The sequence below is a fragment of the Salarias fasciatus genome, chromosome 1, assembly GCF_902148845.1.
Source record: "Salarias fasciatus chromosome 1, fSalaFa1.1, whole genome shotgun sequence".
Lineage (NCBI taxonomy): Eukaryota > Metazoa > Chordata > Actinopteri > Blenniiformes > Blenniidae > Salarias > Salarias fasciatus.
Genome location: NC_043745.1, coordinates 18,734,269 through 18,756,505, shown reverse-complemented (window position 1 = coordinate 18,756,505; position 22,237 = coordinate 18,734,269). Strand labels below are relative to the sequence as shown.

At 41.3% G+C, this 22,237-nt stretch overlaps 1 protein-coding gene across 1 annotated transcript in view; it reads right to left on the bottom strand.

Annotated features, from left to right (window-relative positions):
- Positions 1–22,237, bottom strand: part of LOC115388994 (CUB and sushi domain-containing protein 1-like) — a 270,349-nt gene that overhangs the window by 194,568 nt on the left and 53,544 nt on the right. The window contains exons 2-3 of the mRNA XM_030092348.1: positions 2,543–2,738; positions 217–424 (exon numbers count right to left, since the gene is read on the bottom strand). Of these exons, the coding sequence (XP_029948208.1) occupies positions 217–424; positions 2,543–2,738 (404 nt within the window). The remainder of the gene's footprint in view (positions 1–216; positions 425–2,542; positions 2,739–22,237) is intronic.

Here is a 22,237-nt window from a genome sequence, read left to right as displayed (position 1 = left end):
TATGTTTATCTTCTTCTTTCTATTGGATTTGTCTAACACACACATCTTACAGCTACATCACTAATATTTCCCAATCCACGACTGTGTGCGTGTGTGTGTGTCCATATTTATCACTCAGTCAATGTGGCGCCTTCATCCTGCTGGTTTTCACAAAGACTCCTGTGTTTTTCTTTTTTCAAACTCAGTATGGCGATCTGTGTGTGAGATGTTTCTCACCATATGCTCGGTGCTTCCGTCCCGCTGATTTCTAGGAAGTCATACTTGTCCTCTAACAAGAAGTCATTAAAGACGAGAGCGATGGTGTCCCCGGGTTCAGCCAGGATCGACCATGTACAGTCCAGGTTGTTGTCGTACTCCGCAGGGTATCCGGGGCTGGTTATTGAGCCTGCCGTGCCTCGTAATGTGCCTCCGCATGCTCCCTCGGCTGGTCAGAGACAGAGAGAAGGGCAAATGATTAGAAGCTAATGAAACCTAACATGCATGACTTTTCCATTAGCCTAATCAGGATTTGTTCTTTACTTTTGGTTAGCCACATTGGAGGAAAACCACAAGAGCAGTTAGAAGCATGTAATGTGGCTCAAGAGAGAATTGAAAAATAAAAATGGCTGTACATGTAAACATATATTTTTTTTTGTTTTTTACTTTCATCAGGATATCAGGACATACTATATGCAGTGGTCACAGTTTACAGCATTACATTAGTGCTCCTCTATTTTCACATATCTATTTATCCCATAGCTAACGTTTATAAGACTTTTCAGGGATCTTCCTGGTTGATCCACTGCGCCGTTATATAATGTGAGTCGGACCACTGTGTGCTTTAAAATCGATCAATATACCGGGGCTTCTCGACATTCAGCATATGACCCAATGTTAGGGTCTTTCAGTTCTCATGACCCCGACTGAATCATTGTGTCTGTTTTCTGATGTTTTATTTATGTTTCACCGCTGCGGTCTGCACCACACACTCCTACAAACACCGTTCCCTTTTATTCTGGTGAAGCTACTTTTGCCACCCAGACTGAGGCAATAAACAACTTAACTGTCACTTTAGAAACTTATGCCCGCTTTCGGGCTCTACTAAATTTACGATTTCAGATTTAGGAAAGATCAAATAGTGAAAGTGTGAAATTAGTCATATTTCTGGAAATAGGTAGTATTTTGGGGAAGGCTCACTTTCATAAATTACATGAAGTATTACTTTGAGTAGTGTTTTCACCTTAAAATCTTCTTCAATATTCAGTTCCTGAAAGTGTACCCACAATTTAAAAAAAAAAAAAAAAAAAAAAAACATTTTGAATTACAATTTTTATCCAGTTGTTGTTCCCAGTTTTCTGTGAGCGTTTTTACAAAATAACACATCTACTTTTCATGAAATTGGTTTAAACAAGGGCAGCACTGTAGTGGGGTTTTCATAGATACTACTGTTATTCTGAGAAAGGGGCTTTGAAAATGATATTTTATGTTATAAAAAAATGTAAATTGTATAATAATTAATATAAATGTAAAAAATTTAGAATATATAATAGTCTATAACAGTTACAATATAAAGTAGTTAACCATATATAATCAACTTTAGTAGCTTTTTAACAACTGTTCTTTGCTTGAGACTCAATAAATTCAATGAAGGTCACATAAAAACATATTTTCAATGCTCAACCCTTTTTGATCTGCATGAATATCCGAAGTTTCTCCTTAGTTCCATTATAAAAAAAACTGCCTTAAAGGTGCTGTTGGCAGGATTCTGCATCTCCGCCATCTTGCTTAGGGTTACCTAAGCAAGATGGCGATTTGACCCATCCAAGATGGCGATTTGAAACCCAGCACAGCCAATCCTGTCCTGTTTTCTCTGACATCACGCCCTTACGCAAGCTAAGCCCCTCCCACAAGAACATGCGACGAACACCTCTCAACTAATCACAGTTAGAGCTTCAAGGGCTCTTCTGATTGGTCAAAGATACCTGGAGCTGTCGAGATTCCTTTTCAGCTCAGAACAGAGACAGATGGAAACGCTGCGCCCTCGCGGTAGTGCAATTATACTACACTCCTAAAGGATTATCAATGGATACTCTAATATTTAATCCAAAGAAAACACAGAAAAATTAGCTATGACTAGCACAATCCTGCCTACAGCACCTTTAAATCAATTTTTACTATGTTATTTCATAACATCAATACTTTTAGAGAATATGAATGATAGAATAGAGACGATCCAAACTGCACTGTTTTTTTGCACTTCACTTCTCAGACGTCTGAACAGTTTCACCTGTGTGTCTTCTGTAAGCTGCCCAAAGAGTGACTTCAGCTTCACATTAGTGTTGCTTACTCTTCCTGACAGGACAACTGCCAGGTGAAGGAAAAAAAAACACAACTCTATCTTTGTGTTGCCTGTTACTTCTTTGTTGGAATTTCACCACTGACATGCTGCGTGTCCAGCTCGATACTTCAATACCAAGAACTTTATTTTGCGGCACACTGGGTCAGTCATCATTTTCGTACCTCAGTCAGAAAAAAGAAAGAAAGAAAGGGATATAAGTCATACCTCTACAAAATGGTGATGGGAAGTCCCACTGTGCGCCACTGCCAGGTGATACAATACATGTGAGGATGCTGTGTCCTTCCAGCACGAAACCCGGACTCACAGCTATATCGAATTTTATCCCCCATGTTGTACCGAGAGCCATGGATGACTCCATTTGGGATGAGGCCGGGGGTGCCGCACGTATGGCTCGGAAGGACTGGAAAGCAGAGCAGAAGACAGAGACACCCACGATTGATTAAAAGAAAAATAATAATAGTGAAAATAGATATTTATACAATGTAGCACAGAGACCCAACACTATGAGCAATATTGTTAATCTGTATCTGCGTCTTTAAAGGACACAGAACCAAGCAAACAAGCACTTATACCTAATATACAAAAATGGAAAAAAGTGTGTTTATTTTTGAAAACAACTAAAAGACATGTTCAGGTGATCGTGTGGTATTTAGGCGTCTGCTGAGCATTTTGCCTGCAATATGCATCTGCTGCTGCCCGTTCTTAGATGACACAGCTCTTCAGCGGGAGCCGCTACAGGCGGCTCACGGTATAACTAGGCCAAAATCAGCTATGACTGTAGCCAACGCGCCTTAGCTCCACAGAAGGGGCTGCGACGCGGCGGCGGTAGCGTAACCTGGACCGACTCCACAGTATCTAACCCCGGTGTGCGCTGTGTGTTATGTGTATTTGTATAACTGGAGCATGTTAACTTGCTGGGTGTGTAATGTCTGTATGTAATGTGTGACCAAACGGTTGCCTGTGTGTGTGTGTGTGTGTGTGTGTGTTTGTGTGTGTCGGCATGCACGCAGTGTAGTGTCTCAGCGCACAAGGGGTATTTCAGTAAGTCGGCCTGTGTGTTTGTGTGCGCTCTTCCAATTAAACGTGAGCATAGTAATTAGACAAAGCTTCACCATGAGACCCTGAGAACTAGGACGGGGAGAGCGGGAGGTGTAAGGGGTGAGAGGGGGACAGAAAGACAGGAAGGGGAGAAAGAGAAACAAAGTGAAGTGACAGATGAGAGAGAAAACATAGGGGAAAGACTGGAGTGAAAGGGAGGGGAGGAGCAGACAGGAAAGAGGAGAGACAGAGACTTCAGTCAGACAGGAATACAGAGAGGTGAACTAATTGCAGGAGGCCCTAAACATGTATAATTTACTCTAATTGACTCATTATTCAGATAGCATGAAGTCACGCATCAGAGGCAAGTTACTCACACTCAGCTGACCACGCTGTCCTTTGTGCAAGCCGTCTACCTGTTTTTGATTTATTAACTGGAGGCGCAGGAGCAAACCCTGAGCTGTGACTAAAAAACACAGACTTAAAGATGAGCAAAAACAAGCCACAGCTAAAGCGAGGCTGAAAGAAATCAATGTGTCCAGGCCAAGTCATTAGTCACACTTATGTGATCTTACAGTACTGTGTGTGAGCCAAACTGGCACCTGCCTCCTTCATAAAGGCTTTTCTCACTGAGACGCGTGTCTAAACAAGACATCTGGAGGAATTACAATGTACATCAGAAAGTGTTCACAACAATATTATTATTTTTTCTCCAGCTTATGCTACATTTAACCACAGATGCGTTTTAACTTACGCCCTGAGAGAAACTATTGAAATGATGGTGTCTGTTGTTTTGTTCGCTTCACAGTCCTTGACTGTTACGACATAACCAGTGGATCACCTGCAGTGCTCTGAATAATGATTCGCTTTTTTGTTATGGCCAATATATCTGTTATTGTCAGTTTTATGAATAATTACATTCTACTAGGTTTCACAAACTGCAAAGCAAATTAAATCCTCAGTGAGTGCATTTCACATTATCTACTTTTATACACTATAAAACTCGCCCCAAAAGTCAGGGTCTTTTATTTTTTTTTAAAGACACATCAAATTCACAGCATGATTTAGAAAACTAGAATTGGTTTAAAAACTTTACTTCTACCCCAAACAGCACAACATTTGTGTTTCAGAATAAATACAAAAATGTGGAAAGCAAAAACAATGTCTTGGTTAGTTGTGTGTCTGAGACTGTTGGGTTACAATATGAACAGTTCCCGGTGCTGAAACCGGATCCATTAAAGCTGCGAAATGAGGACCAGCTGAAACAATAAAATGATTCATTTTAATTGAATAGTGCGTCTTTTTTTTTAAGTCATTCACAAATTGAATTTCCCTGTTTTATTTAACGAAAGAGATAACGGCGAGATGTATTTTGTAAAAGCAATTGCTTCACGGTTAGGATGAAACACCGACGAATGACAACGGCAAAGAGAATTTCCATAATGCTTCTGTGTGCTTCGGTTTTACGCCTCCTTCCTGCAGGTACAGTTTAAAAGCTTCAGAGTTAGCCTGATTAGCAGGGTGAAACCAGCTCATACGCTGTGCCACGTCAAGCTCAATAAACCTTATCTTTCTCCTCAATTAAATTCAGATCATATAAGCCAGGTTTCTATCCCGAACTGCACAGTTAGTGTTGAACTAAAAACTAGATTTTTTTTTTTTTTTTTACCCCTTTTCTACAATGTGTCGACTGATTATTCCCCCTCCCAAAAAAAATCAGTAAGCTATTTTCACAACAGCTTCGCACACAAAGGGAGTCAATCTTGTCTTGGTTGTCATCAGTAATTGAGATTGTCAATTACTGTGCTGATCAATGCAATGATACAGCCTGTGTGCACAATGGTTAGGATTGTAATCCCTGGTCTTAATCAGTAGTATTCATTCTTGTTTAGCTATAGTCCCATGCCAAAGTAAGTTGAAAGGAGTCGTTTGCTGCTGTATTCAGTTGAAAAATTATGTTGATTAGTTAACATCTGATGACTCCTTTGATTAAATTTTAATTATTCTGGCAAGTTGAGGTCATTTAAGGTTATTGTACTGAGCAGAGTGCATGATAATTGTGGGCGAGTTTGAGCACAAAAAAAACTAATCGGATGTGTTCAAAGAAGCATTGTCTCTGTTGTGTTAATATGAAGAGCACTGAAGACAATGCGGCGCTCATTACCTCTTCAAACAGATGCTGCTGGAATTAAATGTTCAAACACAGAAGATCAACAGAACATCAACAAATGTGTCAAAAATATGTCAAGATCTGCGTCTTCTTCAGTAAAAGACTTGCTGTGAAGATATTCTGTACTGCTTGTGCTCTTCTGGCAAGTCGATAGTAATCGTCAGATCTGAGGCTGCATTGACCATTCACTGACCTTCCAACCCTCAACTAGATCCTGGACTTGGTGCTGGTGTGGCTGCGAACACAGATTTTATTCATTTGCACTTGCTTTTATCTACTGAGAACCGTGGTATCTAAGAGTGCCTCTTAATGTTTTTGCTAATGGATTTATGTGCCTTGTTAAATGGAGGGAAAGCAAGTGTTGTTATGTAAATCATTGCATTTGAAGGTTTTAAAGGTCTAAAGTCAGGTAAGGTCAGGGCAGTTCCCCAGGAAACCACTTTAAAACATTGGTTTCTGAGGTGATGGAAGCGTGCCTGAGTGCGTGTGTGAGTGCGTGCGTGTATGTGTGCGTACGTGCGTGCGTCTACACTGAGTGACTGATGTCTCCCTGCCAGTGAGTTAGAAGATCTCCAGCCTTTCTGAACCTCAGGGCAGGTCAGCATGTTGCCACAGAATTCCGGCAGGCCAGGCTATCATTTAGATAGAAACAGGGATTTGATGGGTGACGTGAGAGAAAAGAAAAGAGTCTGACTGGAATAGAAAAGGACAGAAATGGAGGATGCTGTGTTTAAAGAACACATGGAGGAGCAAGAAGGGATGAGGATGTGAGGCGGAAAAACCAAAATGTTATGATAATGATGATTAAATTCTTGACTATTTTCAGCGAGTATCCTTGTATGTTCTTCCTCCTCTTTAGTCATTATTGCATTGCTGAAGTCTAACTTACAACTACAGTACTGCAACTATATATCACACAATGTAAGAGACTAAATCCCTGCTAAACTGAAAACAAATGAAATCCAAGTGCATGGACGTGAGGAGGAGACATGTGCAACTCAACCACATGCTAATCCAACCTCTGCGAGGGTTTTTGCAACACTGCAGAGAATCTGAAGGGACGCTGACCTGCCGTCACTGCTCGCCTGGAGTTGGGCTTTTTTGTGGTAAGTGGGCAGAGCCATTCACTCGTCTCATGTGGTTGGTTGTTGTTTGTATGAAATTCTGTATTTCATCTGAAGTTTCCTGAATAATCATTGTGGAAAAACTCACTTTGTGAAAAAAAAGTGTTTTTGTTTTGTTTTTAAATGCCTACTTTCACTGAACTCCTGGCTATTTCTTCCAGAAACTGGAACAATTTAGACCATATTTCACCAAGTTCTGGTCATAATTCAAACAACTTTTTTCTTTTTTGTTTTATGCTAGATTGCTATCACTACAAAAACACAAGGAGCTTTGCAAAACAGTCTGCACCATGATATTTTGGGTTTTTTTCAAATTGTACTGTTCTTACAGCTCAAAAGTTGTGGAACTCCTCCAACTCCCCAGTTACTGATGGAGTTGCTCAGCGAAAGAATAGCAGGAGAAAAAGCCCTGAGAGTCCGGATGCACTCCAAGAGTACAGTAATAGATCCCATTAAAAAAAACAAAAAAAAAACACAAAAAAACAGCTACATACAACATGCATAAAAGCCGAATTGTCACAGTGTATTTGATCCTGAGTGAGATCCCACTCCTGAAAACCATAAGCAACAAGAAATGACCCCCAGCTCCCTGGTAGTTAAAAAAAAAAAAAAAAAAAAAAACTACATTTACATCTGTATCCACGGCATGTATGTTGCCACAAGCAAAAGTCAGAACAGATGCGTTGTCAAATCAAGCCTCTCGTACCTGGCAAAAATCACTAATTTCTTTGGTTTCCAGGGGGCTGTAAAGCTAAAACCAAGCGGAACCAGAACAAATGTCAGACTGCGTGAACATATTGCCAAACAGGGATTTAGACAGATGTTAACACTCAAAATCTGTCTGGGAACATTCAACTTCCAGAAAGATTAAAACTTTGGCAGACTAGTTAACTCTTTAAGACATAAAGATTTTCAGAATCCACTTCGGAATAACTCTAATATCGATCCTTTAGTGGTGCCATTAAACATCTGCTGTGATTCTCTTTGCTTTTAACAGACAAGTCATACAACACTTCTTTAATCCTACAAAAAATACAAGGGTTTTCATGGGTGGTGACTCAACCTCACTGTGATTTTAAGGAAAAAAAAACATTGGATAATCATTATTTTAAAAGAACAACATCCACCATTTTGTGTCTGAGGAATTGCCCCATCTTCTTCTTCTGCTATCAAACCATTGAAAGTATCTCACCAAATGGATTTCCTGGCAAGGCTCGCTCTTAAATACAAACGTATTAAGAGCTTCTAACCAAAACAGAATAAACACAGCTCCTTGTAAATATGGGCTTAGTTTCTTCAGAGGCTGCTCAACAACCCAGCTTTCCTACTTTTAATATGTCCAGCATTATAGTGACATTTAGGGCACAGATAACCCATTAATCACTTGAAGGGGTGTTTCACCTTCTCAGCACATCTTTGCTCAAACCTCAAGATTGATTTTTAACATTTTGTCTTAGATAATGTGACAAAGAAGCGCTGGTTTGAAAAGACCATGGTGCCAGGAACATTTCCAAAGATGTGCTGCGATTGTAAGATAACTGCCAGTGCATCATAAAGTCCAGTCTCTCGTGTATTCACCTATTTCTTCTATTTGTCATCCTTTTGTTGGACTGAACTAAAACAAATCTTACTCCATTGATCCCATTGGGAAAATTCCTTTCTCTGCATTGACCAAATCTATTTCTAGGGTGCAGAGGTGCAGCCACATTATGACTGCAGGGGGATTTCAAACTGCAAATTCCCAATCCCAACGCGGCTTTTCTAAGCAATTAGAAAATTATTATTATTAATATTGTTAGTAGTAGTAGTGGTAGTAGTATTGCATCAAAGGTAATTTATCAAAGCATTTTGTCAAACTACTTCCTGCTGTCACATTCTTTCATAATAGTTGGAGTCATTTTTTTAATTCAAGCACTGGCAACTTCACTAGGAGTGATTCCTCTTGATGATTATGAAATTTTGTAGCTAATTAATGAAGAAATTAGTCCATGCATTTTGTACCAGTTTGCCAGTATCGCAGGACGGCATTCGACAACAAGCATCAGCCTGCTGTCTGCCAGAGAAATCAGTAGTACTTTTGTGCAAGTGATGATAAAGCTTTTTAGCATACACAAAAGCACTTCACATGGTACCTACAATGACATCTGATAAACACAGGACTGTCCGCTTCATTTTGTCCCCCTTCAGAGCAGCGTGCCGGACTGTGCATCGCGATGATATTACAGATCACAGCTCTCATCCCTGTATTTATTGCTTTGGGAGACAGAGCTGTTTATTATCTCAAATAGCAACTGCACTGTCCAAGATAACGAGAACGGCATTTCTGAATCAGACTCAACTATTCTGGATGTTGGATTTTCCTTTAAAGTGTGCCAACCAGAGATGTTTCCAGCAATAATTCCCAACGATCACCAGTAAAGGAGGGCAATCAGAGTACATGCTTCACTTTGTTCAACAACACACAGAATGCCATAGAATAAACCACAGACTAATGAATCACAGCTACACAGCACCGGCAGATCAGGACTTGGGTGTGTGAGAATAGTACGAGACCCAGCAACAGCACAACATGATGTATCTACATACGTCTCGGCAGTCGACCGCCTTAAGCTGAGATCCAAACCGCATTTAGTTAGAAAAAAAGAAGAAAAAAAAAAAAGAAAAAGAAGAAGCCATCCATTAAAAGTTACATTTCTGTTCTGCTCCCTTGGAGTAAACGTATTAAAATGTATTAACACTGCCTTTCCTATGTTCCCTTGGTGAAAATATATTAGCAGGGCAAGTGACATTTCCAGCAGTGCTCCTCATCAATCATCTGCTAAACAGAGTAATCACTGTAGCAGCTACACTCTGTTAAACACCACCTCTCCCCAGCCTTTCTAACTTGACTATAGATCCAAGAAATATTGGATTGTAATATACAACATCCTCATGCTGTGATGGCCGGCACGGTAAAGACCCAGGTATTTACAAGCAAACGTGGATCAGAAACACAGGCACGGCGTAACGGCAGCGGCTCGTGTTGAAATATATCGCTTATAGAATGTATAACGACTGTTTTCGTGAAACCAGGCCGCTGAGTTTAAAGATATCACAGGACATATTCTAGTATAGGCTCCAGCAAAAAAAAAAAAAAAAAGATAATCATCAGATTAAGCTGTTCGCCATTACAAATTTTCACAACGAGAATTCATTGAGCATCACTGATTTTGTCAAGCTGTTGATCAGAGGAACTGATGTGCTATGACAACTACTTATCCATAGTTACCCAGTAGTGCTACGCAGGTAGTTTTAATTGCCCCCTAACCCCAACCACCCAGTCCTGAGCGTTATTTATCTGTGAATCTCTAGTGAATATATCTTTTTACTTGACACATAACTGTTGATTCAGTTGTTGTTTATCATGGCTTTAATGATGCTTACACTCGTTGTGAAATTGGGAGCGCTGAGGCTCCAGGAAGGTTAATGTAGTGAAAAGTAAGCTGGCATTACGTTTCTCTGCAGCTGAAAAGCTCCTTCAGTAGTAACTGTTCACTCCCGCCTGTCAGAGGGTGCCATTATTGTGTTATATTATATGCGACAGTGTGGACTCATCAACCCACAGCCCCTGTGTCTGTGTCCCATTCTACTGGGATACTAGTTATCAAATAATGATCCTCAACCTATTCAGACCCGAAGCAGAGAGGTTTATCTGCCGCCAGTAACAATATTGTAGCAAAGAGAACCATTACTTGAAGACAGAACTTGTTAAATTGAAGCTTGAGGGATTCACACTTGAGGCTCTTTCAGCGCTGCAGAGATTCTGCCACCTCAATCCCATTCTCCCTCATGGCAAGTTTCTTTTTTTTCTCTCTCTCTAATACTCTAGTTGTGAGCGACGACACTGCGCCCATCAGTAAAAACTGAGTGGTTGTGTTAAGTATTCTGCTGCAGGCCCGACACAGCTTTGAGTGCTAAGTTTTAATGTGTGTGGTCTCTGATCAGCACCCTTGTTCAGGAGAACCGAAACTGCGTCAATAACAGCGGTGATCTTGGACTGTGATGCTCCAGAGAGGGTTTTGTTGTTGTTTTTCATTTCTCTGTATTCCTGATGGAGCAGTAAATGTTTTGCAACACAATTCGATACTGTAAAAATAAATGACAGCAAGGTTCAGGGTTATTGTTGGCCACAATTAACAGAGAATTATGGGAATATTTTGTCTTTTGCATTGGCAATAAACTAAAATATCACCATATTAGAGTAAGAGTCTCCCATCCAGAGAATGGATTAACCACAAAAAAAAAAATATATATATATATATTTGAGAATCAAAACAGCCCAAAATACTGCAGTTAGAATAAGGGTGGCACAGACTAGTAAAAGTTCCTCAACATGTTTTTGTTTTTGATCATCACTTCAGTGTGGTGAAAATTATAGCGCAAACACTGACTGACATTAAATTATTACCACCCCTTGTAAAACTGCAGAGAAGACAGATCAGTTTTGTCAAACAAAAAGCAAAGTGTTGCTGTTAGTCCATCTTATTCTAAACAGCCTGCCTGTAAAAAAAACAAAAAACAAAAAAACACTGGTGCTACCATTAATAAAAAAAGCAAGATCATTTAAACCAATTTTATAAATATGTACCATACTTTTAATCGTTCTGTATTTACTGTATTACCAAATACTTACTTAACACTTGTCACTAAGAGGCATATATTTTGTTCTTTTGATCAAATAAATGTTTTATAGAACCTGACAGTGAATTTAGCTTCCAACTGAGAACAATGAGTGAGCTGTGATTACCAGCAAGCTGAAACACAGGTAAACTACTCTTCGGTGTTCTTGCATTCACACAACAGCTGGATCTATTGAACAAAGTTGTAAAATGTTGTCACAATGCCACAGTGAGGAACCACAATGGACACTCATTATTTATGAATCTTCACATTGCTTAACTTCATCCACACTCCCTGAACTCAGCAACAGCAGCATGGATGGAGGAGAAGTTGGATGTGAAGTACATGAGTTAGAATTAAAAAAGAAAAATCCCCCAAAAAATATGACAGAGAGGTGAGGGAACTGAAGAAGAAATAATTCAGACCGCCATAAAGAAAACAGAATAAGGGGTGGGAGGCATTGAGGGAACTGCTTGTATGCCTGAATATAATGAGTACGTGGGGAACATGTCCCCCACAAGTCTCCTATCTGTGCCCTCTGTCCCCTGCACTTTTTTTCAGTTATTAGAAACGTACAATCTGTTATTAACATGTGGTTACGAGTTTTTCTGAGCCATCTTTAAATGCATCATGAGCATACACCCTGATAATGTGGTTCGTTGGCCACTAAGGAGAGGTGTGATTGAATAGAGGAGGACGATAAATCACTTAACAGACCTCTGAAAAATGTTTCCCCCTCACTTTGAGATGATGGTTACACCCCTGCTTGTATGACTGTAACTTTGTTAACATGGAATATGGATGATAGATAACTGTCAGTGTGTGCCATAATCACTAGCAGGCTAACTATGCTACAGTATGATAAAAAATAAAATAGGGATGGGACTCTGATACATTAATTTCAGTTAATTAATCACTTTCAAAAGAGTTTATGGGAAAACAATTAAATGTAATGATGATAACAATGATAATAATGATAATAACCCTTTTCCTATGCCTCAGTGCACCTCTGAAAGTTCCTTTAAGTTTTGGGCGTATATCAAAGCAATAATGCATGGAGTGTTTGAAAAAAAAAAATGATAGTGACTGTTTTTCACCAAAGTCAGAAAGTCACCACAAAAAAACTGACATGTAAATCTGAAACTAGACTTCATGATGGCAGTTGCACCTATGCACTTTTTTTTTTTTTTTTTTTTTTTTTTTGGGTGGGGCGGACTTATTTGGTCGACATGACAAACAGGAACACTACCACGACACATTTGGGAAGATGCACTCCTGGCTGCCGGTTGCTATGGAAACAGTGACCTAGCCTGAGGCTACAGAGTGCTGCAGGGGACAAACAGGAGCAAACATTAGTCAACCTCTGTACAACACAAAGCAAAATAACAGTCAGTACTATTTTAAATTTTCAGGAACATGTGTATTAATTCATATTAACATGGTATCATCCTTTTTTTTGGGAGAGTTCACATGTAATGTAAATGTAGTTAAAACATTCTACTGCCAGGCCTTGAGACTCCCATCGGTGTTACATCAGCAAAATTATTTTCATTTTCAAGCTTCAAAACGTGCTGCCATCTTTTTTAAGACACTGCAGAGATGAGCATCTTCAACTGCAAAAGGGTCAACTGTTAATAATGGGAGTTTAGCCATTTTCCTTTCAACCACATAGCATGTATTAACATTCAAAAAGAACGGTGGTGCTGGTGTTGACTTTGCATTATGCAGCTTCACAGTTCTTGTTTCAGGTGAAAAAAAAACAAAAAAAAACTATTCCATATGTCATAACATCGTCTGTTTGAAAACAGATTTATGTTTGAGATCCAATCTGCTTCAAGCTGTGACCTGAACTATGGAGGCATGATAAAAGAAACAAGTCAAGCAGCACATTAATTGTGCTTCACTCTGAGAAATACATTTTTGAAATAGGGAAAAAAAAATAAGTAGTATCATAAGAATTACTTGAATGGAAAGAAATTGCAGAGGCAGCATAGCAAACATCAGTCAGTCTGTTTCACTCTGCTTTCTTGTTTATTTAAACTCTGCTTAAGGCTCTATGAACACTTCTACTCCTAAAAATCCTCACATTTCACTATGACAGCCGAGGAAACATCGGCCTGTGTTGTGTTGTCACAGTACCAGATTCTGCTATCTTCATGATTTAAGGAACTATTTTTGTCTCACCAAGTAGAATTTGTTGGAATCCAAGATATAGAAGAACACTAAAAAAATATAACTTTTGTTTCATCATAAATTACTATTCTTCGGTCCTTCTCAGCAGAGGCTACATGTTTGCTATTGAAATGACTTTCAACAGTCCTTGGGAGTTGTTCACTTGCTATTAATGGCAATTTCATAATTTATTTATTCATTTATCCATCCATCATCTTCTACCATTAATCTGGTGCCCGGTCATGGAGGCAGCAGTCTAAGTAGGGATGCCCTGTCCACAGACACTTCCTCCAGCTCTTCAGGGAGGACCCTGAGGCGCTCCCAGGCCAGCAAAGAGACATAATCCCTACAACATGTCCTCAGTCTTCCCCGGAGCCTCTTCCCAGAGGGACATGCCCTGAACGCCTCCCCAGGGGGGCGTCCAGGAGGCGTCCAGAACAGATGGCCGAGCCACCTCAGCTGGCTCCTCTCGGTGTGGAGGAGTCGCGGCTCTATTCCGAGCTCCTCCCTGGTGACCGAGCTCTTCACTCTGTAAGAGAGCGCCCAGCAACACTACGGCAGAAGCTCATTTCAGCCGCTTGAATCAGGGATCTTGTATTTTCGGTCATGACCCAGAACTCATGATCACAGGTGAGGATAGGAACGAAGAAAGACCATTGAATTGAGAGCTTCGCCTTTTGGCTCAGCTCCTTCTTCACCATGACGGACTGATACAACGACCGCATCACTGCAGACATTTTACAGATCCACCTGTTAATCTCACGCTCCGTCATTCCCCCACTCGTGAAGAAGACCCTGAGATAGTTGAACTCCTCCACTACTGACAGGTAGTCTCCTCCGATCTGTAGAGGGCAGACCACCTCCTGGAACCTGGAGGTGCTGATCTTCATCCCCATCTCTTCACACTTGGCTGTAAACCACCCCAGTGCATGCTGCAAGTCTGGGTTCGATGAAGCCAATAGGACAACATCATCGAGTCTTTATTTATTTATTTGAAGCTTTAGTTAACTACTACAGAGAGGTTGAAGAACTGGTCCTGGCTCCACAACCACAAGCTGCACACACCACTCATACTCCGGCCACTTTGTTCTGAGAATCAGAATCAACATCCTCTGCCTCACAAATAACTGCATGCAGTCTGTGTACACTCCTTCATATGACAGGTGCCTTGAGTACTGCGTGTCCTACTGCAGTTGCATTGTGAACATTTTCTTAAGGTCAGTGCATAGGAGAAAAAAATACAGGCAGTGTAGTGTTTATGTTTTATACGTAGAATTTAAATGTAGAGCATATAAAGTAGTAAACACTCTGGATATCCATCATGCCAGACAGTGCATGAACAATTAAGTAAGTGATAAAGCTTGTAATGGGACTGAATCAAGGACACAAAGTGGAAAACAATACATTGAAGGATTGGGCACAACTGAAAAAAAATGAACTAACATCTGACATGCTGCAAATACTAAGCACTTCAGAAGGTTAGAATAAAGAAGATCAGAACAGAAAAAAATTATTAGGATTCAGTTTGTTGGTTGCTCATATGTTTCAACGGACAATATTCTCTGCTATTCCTGTTGCTTGTTGCAACATCTTTCTCATTCGCACAAATTGCACACCACACACACACACACACACACACACACACACACACACACACACACACACACACACAGGCCTAATGCATCTTCATTTAGCCTTGCTGTCCTCTGGGCACATTTACATCTGTCAACCCACCATACAAAATGGATGGATAGGCTTGTGGCTTGCGTGTCTTTCTTCATGCTACATGTAAGCATGAATCAATCTGTCTTCCTTTGTGTGTGTGTGTGTGTGTGTGTGTGTGTGTGTGTGTGTGTGTGTGCGCAAAGTTTGTGTATTTACCTTCACATCTCTGTGGGAACAATTTTTTCCCCATGTCTACCTGCACATACATTAAAGAGGATGCATATTTGCCTTGGCCTCTATACACACAGGCTAATGCACGTGCCTGCAGTGTGTGCGCCTTTGCATGTGTGCAAGAGTCAATTTCCGTGGAAGGTGACAGTTCATGGTCCCCCCGGCATCGCAGAATTGTGGGTAAGCCTCGTGTCACAACTATTCTCATATATCATCAATGTGACAAAAACAAACATGCACATCCACACGAACACGCAACACTTTACAGTCCCATAATTTAATTGTGAGATATTGCATCCAGCTCATGGCAATAGAAGGCGGTAAGCAGTTTGAATGTAGAAATTATGAATAGTTGAAGTTTTTCACTGCTCGGTTATTCTCATTTACGAAGTAATGTGATGTTGACTAGAAGATACAAAAAGAAAAGTGAAAAGCTGTTTTATCCAACTAAGATTTTGAATCTAGACATTGTCAAAGGTAATAGCTCACATCCAGGGCACATCCTTTTTGCACGAAGAACTGGATGTTCAGGGCATTTCGGAACCCCCCAAAAAAGAAAGATAGTCTGCTGTTTCTATTGTCAGCTGAAGCCTTACTCTGATACACAAGTGAACTGTCAAAGTTTGGAAGTGAAATTTAAGATTAGTTTGAAAATGTTAGGCTATTTCCTGTTCCTACTTTACTTGTTTTATTATCACTGTAATTTACCAAATAAAAGCTTGTTTGGGTAATTTGTATAGGGTGCATTGATACAATTGATAAAAATTACTTTCCTTAAAAACTTGCCCAAAATTGAAAAAAATATATACATGATTGGTGATTCTAATCAAAAGCTACACCATGTTGATTACCATAATCTTATATTTGTCTTAAACACAAGTCTATTAGGCAGTGTTGGATCTTTCTTTTTTGACAGTTTGTAACTGTCAAGCTACTAATGTGTGTCAATATTACATTTGTTTTAATCCGAGCAGAAGAATGAAATGAGCCCGACTCCATCACGAATCAGTGACAGATTTGTACTCATATCAGATGAGATGTTTGAAATGACTACTAATTAGCACTCAAGTTGGGTATTTGGTTCACATAGAAGTGAGCTATTAAAAAAAAAAGTTTGCTCACTACACAATAAGATGAATGACCAATCTGGCTTAAAATCAAATTAAAAATGAATTTCCTTTTTTTTTTTTTTTTTTTTATGAATGAGCTGAAAATATTCAGCATGATTTTCAGCCTTGCGGCGAGCTCTCGTGTCATCTCCTAATCACGTCAGTCTAATCAAGTTAACCAGACATGATGCCTAATCACAGGCTTTTTTGGTCTGTCAGCAAGAAATATGCTTATGCAGGCCAGTGAGTGATGAACTAAGGGACAAACCTGAGACAGGCGGATACCTGATAAACCACTAATGCCCAAACTAACAATGGATGTGGACAGTCAGATTTTGCTGACTCGTCCCCGTCTCTCCAAAATGCCGCTGACATGCAGTCGGGTGACTCTCACACAAAATAACTTCTTTAGGATGTGAACCCAGTGTTTTCCTCTTCATTCATTCACATGCTGTCCCTGAATTTTCAGCTCCGACGCAATCCCCTGTGTATCACTGCCTTATTTATCACCATTTTCCAGCAGCCATTCTGTCACTCAAGCAGCACCGTCACAGCAGGAGCCCCACTGTTTTGTGTTGTGCTCGGCTGAAAGCCACCGCTGATACTAACTCTACACTTCCTGCATGAGCTTCAACGTAAATGCGAACGCAGCGGTGGGCCTTGTGAACCTCTTTGGAAAGTGTTGACGGTGCCATCAAGGTTAGCAAACAATGAGGAGTCAGATTGAAACACTGCAAAGACAAAGCAGATTTTATTATACCTGTGACACACACACACACACACACACACACACACACAAAGATGAAGGAGAGTGGATCACAAAGATTCAGAGACTGACGGTACACTTTATGAAGAACAATAAAGAAAAGGATTCCACAAGAGCAATGCGACAAAGAGGATTGAGTAGGTTTGCTGGCAAACAGAACTGAAATCGAGTCACATATAGTTGAAGGGGTGAAATAAAGAGTTGCACAAACTTTCATTTTTGTTTTTATGTAGCATTTAACACTTTCTAAATTCATGTACATAAATATTTGTACATTCAGAATGATGATAGCACAGTAACTTAGCACAAGGTTTTTTGCTTGTTGGTTTGTTTTTAGGTCCCGATAATACTCACTTGACAAAGTTAAGAATAATAGTCTTGCAGACATCAAATACAGTAATAAATATATATAATGTTGGCGATGCACAAAAGAGAACAGTTTGTTATCAAGATAAAGGCTAAATCTGTATAAATCAAATGAGCACAGAATGTTGACTAATGATTGAGCCACTGATTAAAATTCCAGCTTTAGATGAGAAAATATGATGTAAATACTGGTCTGCAGCCCAATAATTGTGTTAAGGGGTGTCAAGCCCAGCTTGTCAAGGGCAGATGTCCTGCAGGATTTTGTTCCCTGAAAGTTAATGAGCCGCACTTTGTATCCGGGACTAAATGTGGCTCATTAACCATCCAGCAGGAACAAATACATGGAGGACACTGGGACTGCAGTTTGACTCTTTCAACAAGCCAAACATGAAACAGCACTTTAAAGGCAGCGAAACAAACACAAAAGAATGTAATTGTCCTCGGCTCACAAAATGCTGTTTTTCCAGAGAGATTTTTTCTTCCCATTTATTTATATCTAGTAGGTTATCATGAATACTTTCATTAGGAGCAAGGTATAAGTAACAGGACACCATATTACCAGAATTCAGTAGATCAAAATAATTAGTTTTTTAAAGGGCAACTCTGGTTTTTTGACACCTGGACCTTATTTATAGGTGTGTCATGCTCATATACTCACTCAGACAAACATCGTGCAGCTCGGAGTCCTCCAGAAGTTATTTCGATCCAACCGATTTAGCGGGGGCCACGGCAAGGGAGCTTCAGCGCGGGACATAATCTTTGCAAAATCGCTCATTTCAGCTGTATTTTTTCATCCATCGCCAGTGTTATTATAAAGTCAGCTCGTCTATCGTCTTCAGGTGGGTCAGCTGACGAGCTGACAGTTTAGCCACAATTAGCTTGGATGGGAACGTTGCGGAGCTCCTCTCCCCAGCAGAGAGGCACTTTGGCTGGGCCTCGGCTGTCACGGCGCGCGTGCGTCTGACTTCCAGGGCCGAGTTGGTCCGAGTCAAGGCCGAGTTGGGTAAATGGCCTGGAACTTGCTCCACGGAGTCTCCGGAGGTCTCCAGGCCGTGTGCGGTGTGTGGCCGCGGCGCGGCTGCTGGGTCTCTCCCCTCGCCGGGAGGACCTGGAGGGCTCCAAGCCGGTGGAGGAGCGCTCCGGGCCGGGCTGCCCCCCCCACTGCCACCGCACGGAGGTGTCAGAGAAGAGCTGAAGCAGGAGCAGATCCCATCACAGCCAGAGCACATCAGAGCAGAGCAGAGCAGAGCTTTTAGTATCCAACCCCGGACCGAAAGGCAACCCGGGGCCACCATGGGGGCCCTCGCCCGGCACGGCGCCCAGCGCCGCCGCCATGGCGGACGGTTCCCCCGACCCAGCGGCCCAGGCCCAGTCAGGCTCCGCGGACGGGCGACTGAACCCACACGCCGGCCGCCCCTCGCCGGCCGACCGTCTTCAGGTGGGTCAGCTGACAGCGCCGTGACAGCCGAGGCCGAGCCAAAGTGCCTCTGTGCTGGGGAGAGGAGCTCCGTGACGTTCCCATCCGAGCTAATTGTGGCTAAACTGTCAGCTCGTCAGCTGACCGACCCACCTGAAGATGGTAGACGAGCTGACTTTATGATAACACTGGCGATGGATGAAAAAAATATAGCCGAAATGAGCAATTTTGCAGAGATTATGTCCCGTGCTGAAGCTCCCTTGCCGTGGCCCCCACTAAATCGGTTGGATCGAAATAACTTCGGCTGTCACGGCGCTGTCAGCTGACCCACCTGAAGACGGTCGGCCGGCGAGGGGCGGCCGGCGTGTGGGTTCAGTCGCCCGTCCGTGGAGCCTGACTGGGCCTGGGCCGCTGGGTCGGGGGAACCGTCCGCCATGGCGGCGGCGCTGGGCGCCGTGCCGGGCGAGGGCCCCCATGGTGGCCCCGGGTTGCCTTTCGGTCCGGGGTTGGATACTAAAAGCTCTGCTCTGCTCTGCTCTGATGTGCTCTGGCTGCGATGGGATCTGCTCCTGCTTCAGCTCTTCTCTGACACCTCCGTGCGGCGGCAGTGGGGGGGCAGCCCGGCCCGGAGCGCTCCTCCACCGGCTTGGAGCCCTCCAGGTCCTCCCGGCGAGGGGAGAGACCCAGCAGCCGCGCCGCGGCCGCACACCGCACACGGCCTGGAGACCTCCGGAGACTCCGTGGAGCAAGTTCCAGGCCATTTACCCAACTCGGCCTTGACTCGGACCAACTCGGCCCTGGAAGTCAGACACTCGCGCCGTGACAGCCGAGGCCCAGCCAAAGTGCCTCTCTGCTGGGGAGAGGAGCTCCGCGACGTTCCCATCCAAGCTAATTGTGGCTAAACTGTCAGCTCGTCAGCTGACCCACCTGAAGACGATAGACGCGCTGACTTTATAATAACACTGGCGATGGATGAAAAAATATAACTGAAATGAGCGATTTTGCAGAGATTATGTCCCGCGCTGAAGCTCCCTTGCCGTGGCCCCCGCTAAATCGGTTGGATCGAAATAACTTCTGAAGGACTCCGAGCTGCACGATGTTTGTCTGAGTGAGTATATGAGCATGACACACCTATAAATAAGGTCCAGGTGTCAAAAAAACAGAGTTGCCCTTTAAGTCCTTTTAGAGGCTTAAAAGATAGAACAATTCCACAGAATCAGATATGTTGCATACATCCCATACAGAGTTGGACAATTTGATCACATAACAATAGAGCACTGTCCTTAAATAAAAAAGACACTTTTTACTTTCTAAATGTTGAGGTTGTGTCATAGTCAAATATGAGTTGATGTTCTTCATAACTATTAATGTATCACAGACTACTGTATGACTATGAATGTAGACTACTAATGCTGTATGTATGAATGAATATGGGTATGTACTCGTCTTTTTTATCACCTTCCCACTCATGTGTCCTTCAAACAATTTTAATGTCACAGCCTTTAAGCAGTGCAATAAGTTAAAATGAGTATAGAAAATTCAATCCATCAGACACTACTGGTGTAAATCAACATCTTTGTTAAATACAAAGAAAATAATTAGAATTGCTAAGCCACTGTTTGAGATCTTTCTTTTGCTAATCACTTTCAATCTCAACACTGGCCCTACAGTTGGGTGGTCATGCTACATTTTGTCAATGTATGCAACGTTCCAGGAGACGGACATGAATATGGAGTAGACCATGAGCGTGGAGTAGAGAAAAAGCAGAAGGCTTTTTGCATATCCAAATTATGCATCTAATATCAAGCATAAATAAGCCTTAAAAGTAATAACCGGACACATGCTGCCAACAACTGTGTCGGATTGTGAAGCAACAGCAGACAGATGGTTCAACCCATTTAGCTGCAGCAACAGACAAACCAGAAATTTTGATTTTGGCATATCAAAGCTGGTAAAAATTCTTAAAGTGATCAGTGCACAGGCAGATAAGTACGGCAACTGCTTGTCTGGGTCAAAACTAACGAAGGAATGGATCGCTGGGCTTTAAAGACCCATTTGTCGTTACATGGACTCTGAGCCTGTGACAGAAAGCACAATGTCCAGATTGGTTTACAAAAGCCCAGATGTATGAGTATGTTTGGGCCCACTGCTGAGCTCTGTCTTCTTCTCTACTTCAGTTCAGATGAAAAACCAACTGTTCTCCAGACACCAGAGGAAGTAACTTCTATATGACAAATCTCCAGGTTCACATGGATTGATGAGTCATTTTTGGGAAGTTCTTAAATATCTTTTCACACGGAAGTATGCTAAGAGAAATATTTGAATCACTTTGAAACCTTCTTTCAGTGACTGTCGGTCAGGAAATGAACACTGTAATCTGGAAACGTGGTAAAGATGGTAAGCTAATTGAAAATATGAGACCGATTGCTTTGCTTACTGATTATAAAATTTCAACTCACATATATGTAAACAGACTAAAATGGTATCACACAAATGATCTCAGACACACGACCTGGATTTATAAAATGACGATCAATTCATAATATACAGCTTAGGCTTGACTTACATGAAAACAATCATCTGACTCTGACTAAAGGTTTTATATAACATATATATATATATATATATATATATATATATATATATATATATATATATATATATATATATATATATATATATATATATATATATATAACATATATACGCAGTACAGTGCTGTTGCTGCAAGGTATGGCCCAGATTCTCAATCAACAGAGGAATTAAACAAGGTTCCCTATTAGTCCTTTACATTTTAATACAGAAGCTGAAATGTTCTCAATTCTTAAAACAAAGAAACAAACAAACAAAAAAAACACTGATTTTGGAAAGTTAGCTGTGTTAAGCAAACATCTCGCCATCGTTCAGCTATATCAGTGATGATATAATGAGGACTTTTGGGATTTGATCACTATCACTACAGCATACCATATGTAGCTTTACACTCTAGATATAATTAATATCTGGAACACTTTAGACAGACCTAAATCATTCTTTCTATTTCTATCTCTCCATTTCTATTATTGGATAAATTTTCCTGATAAAAATGCAATACCTCTAAAGACTTATCTACCCGCCAGCTGTCACTCACCAGAAAAACAATCAAGTCTATGAATCAAGCAAACTTTAACGATGTCTGGAAA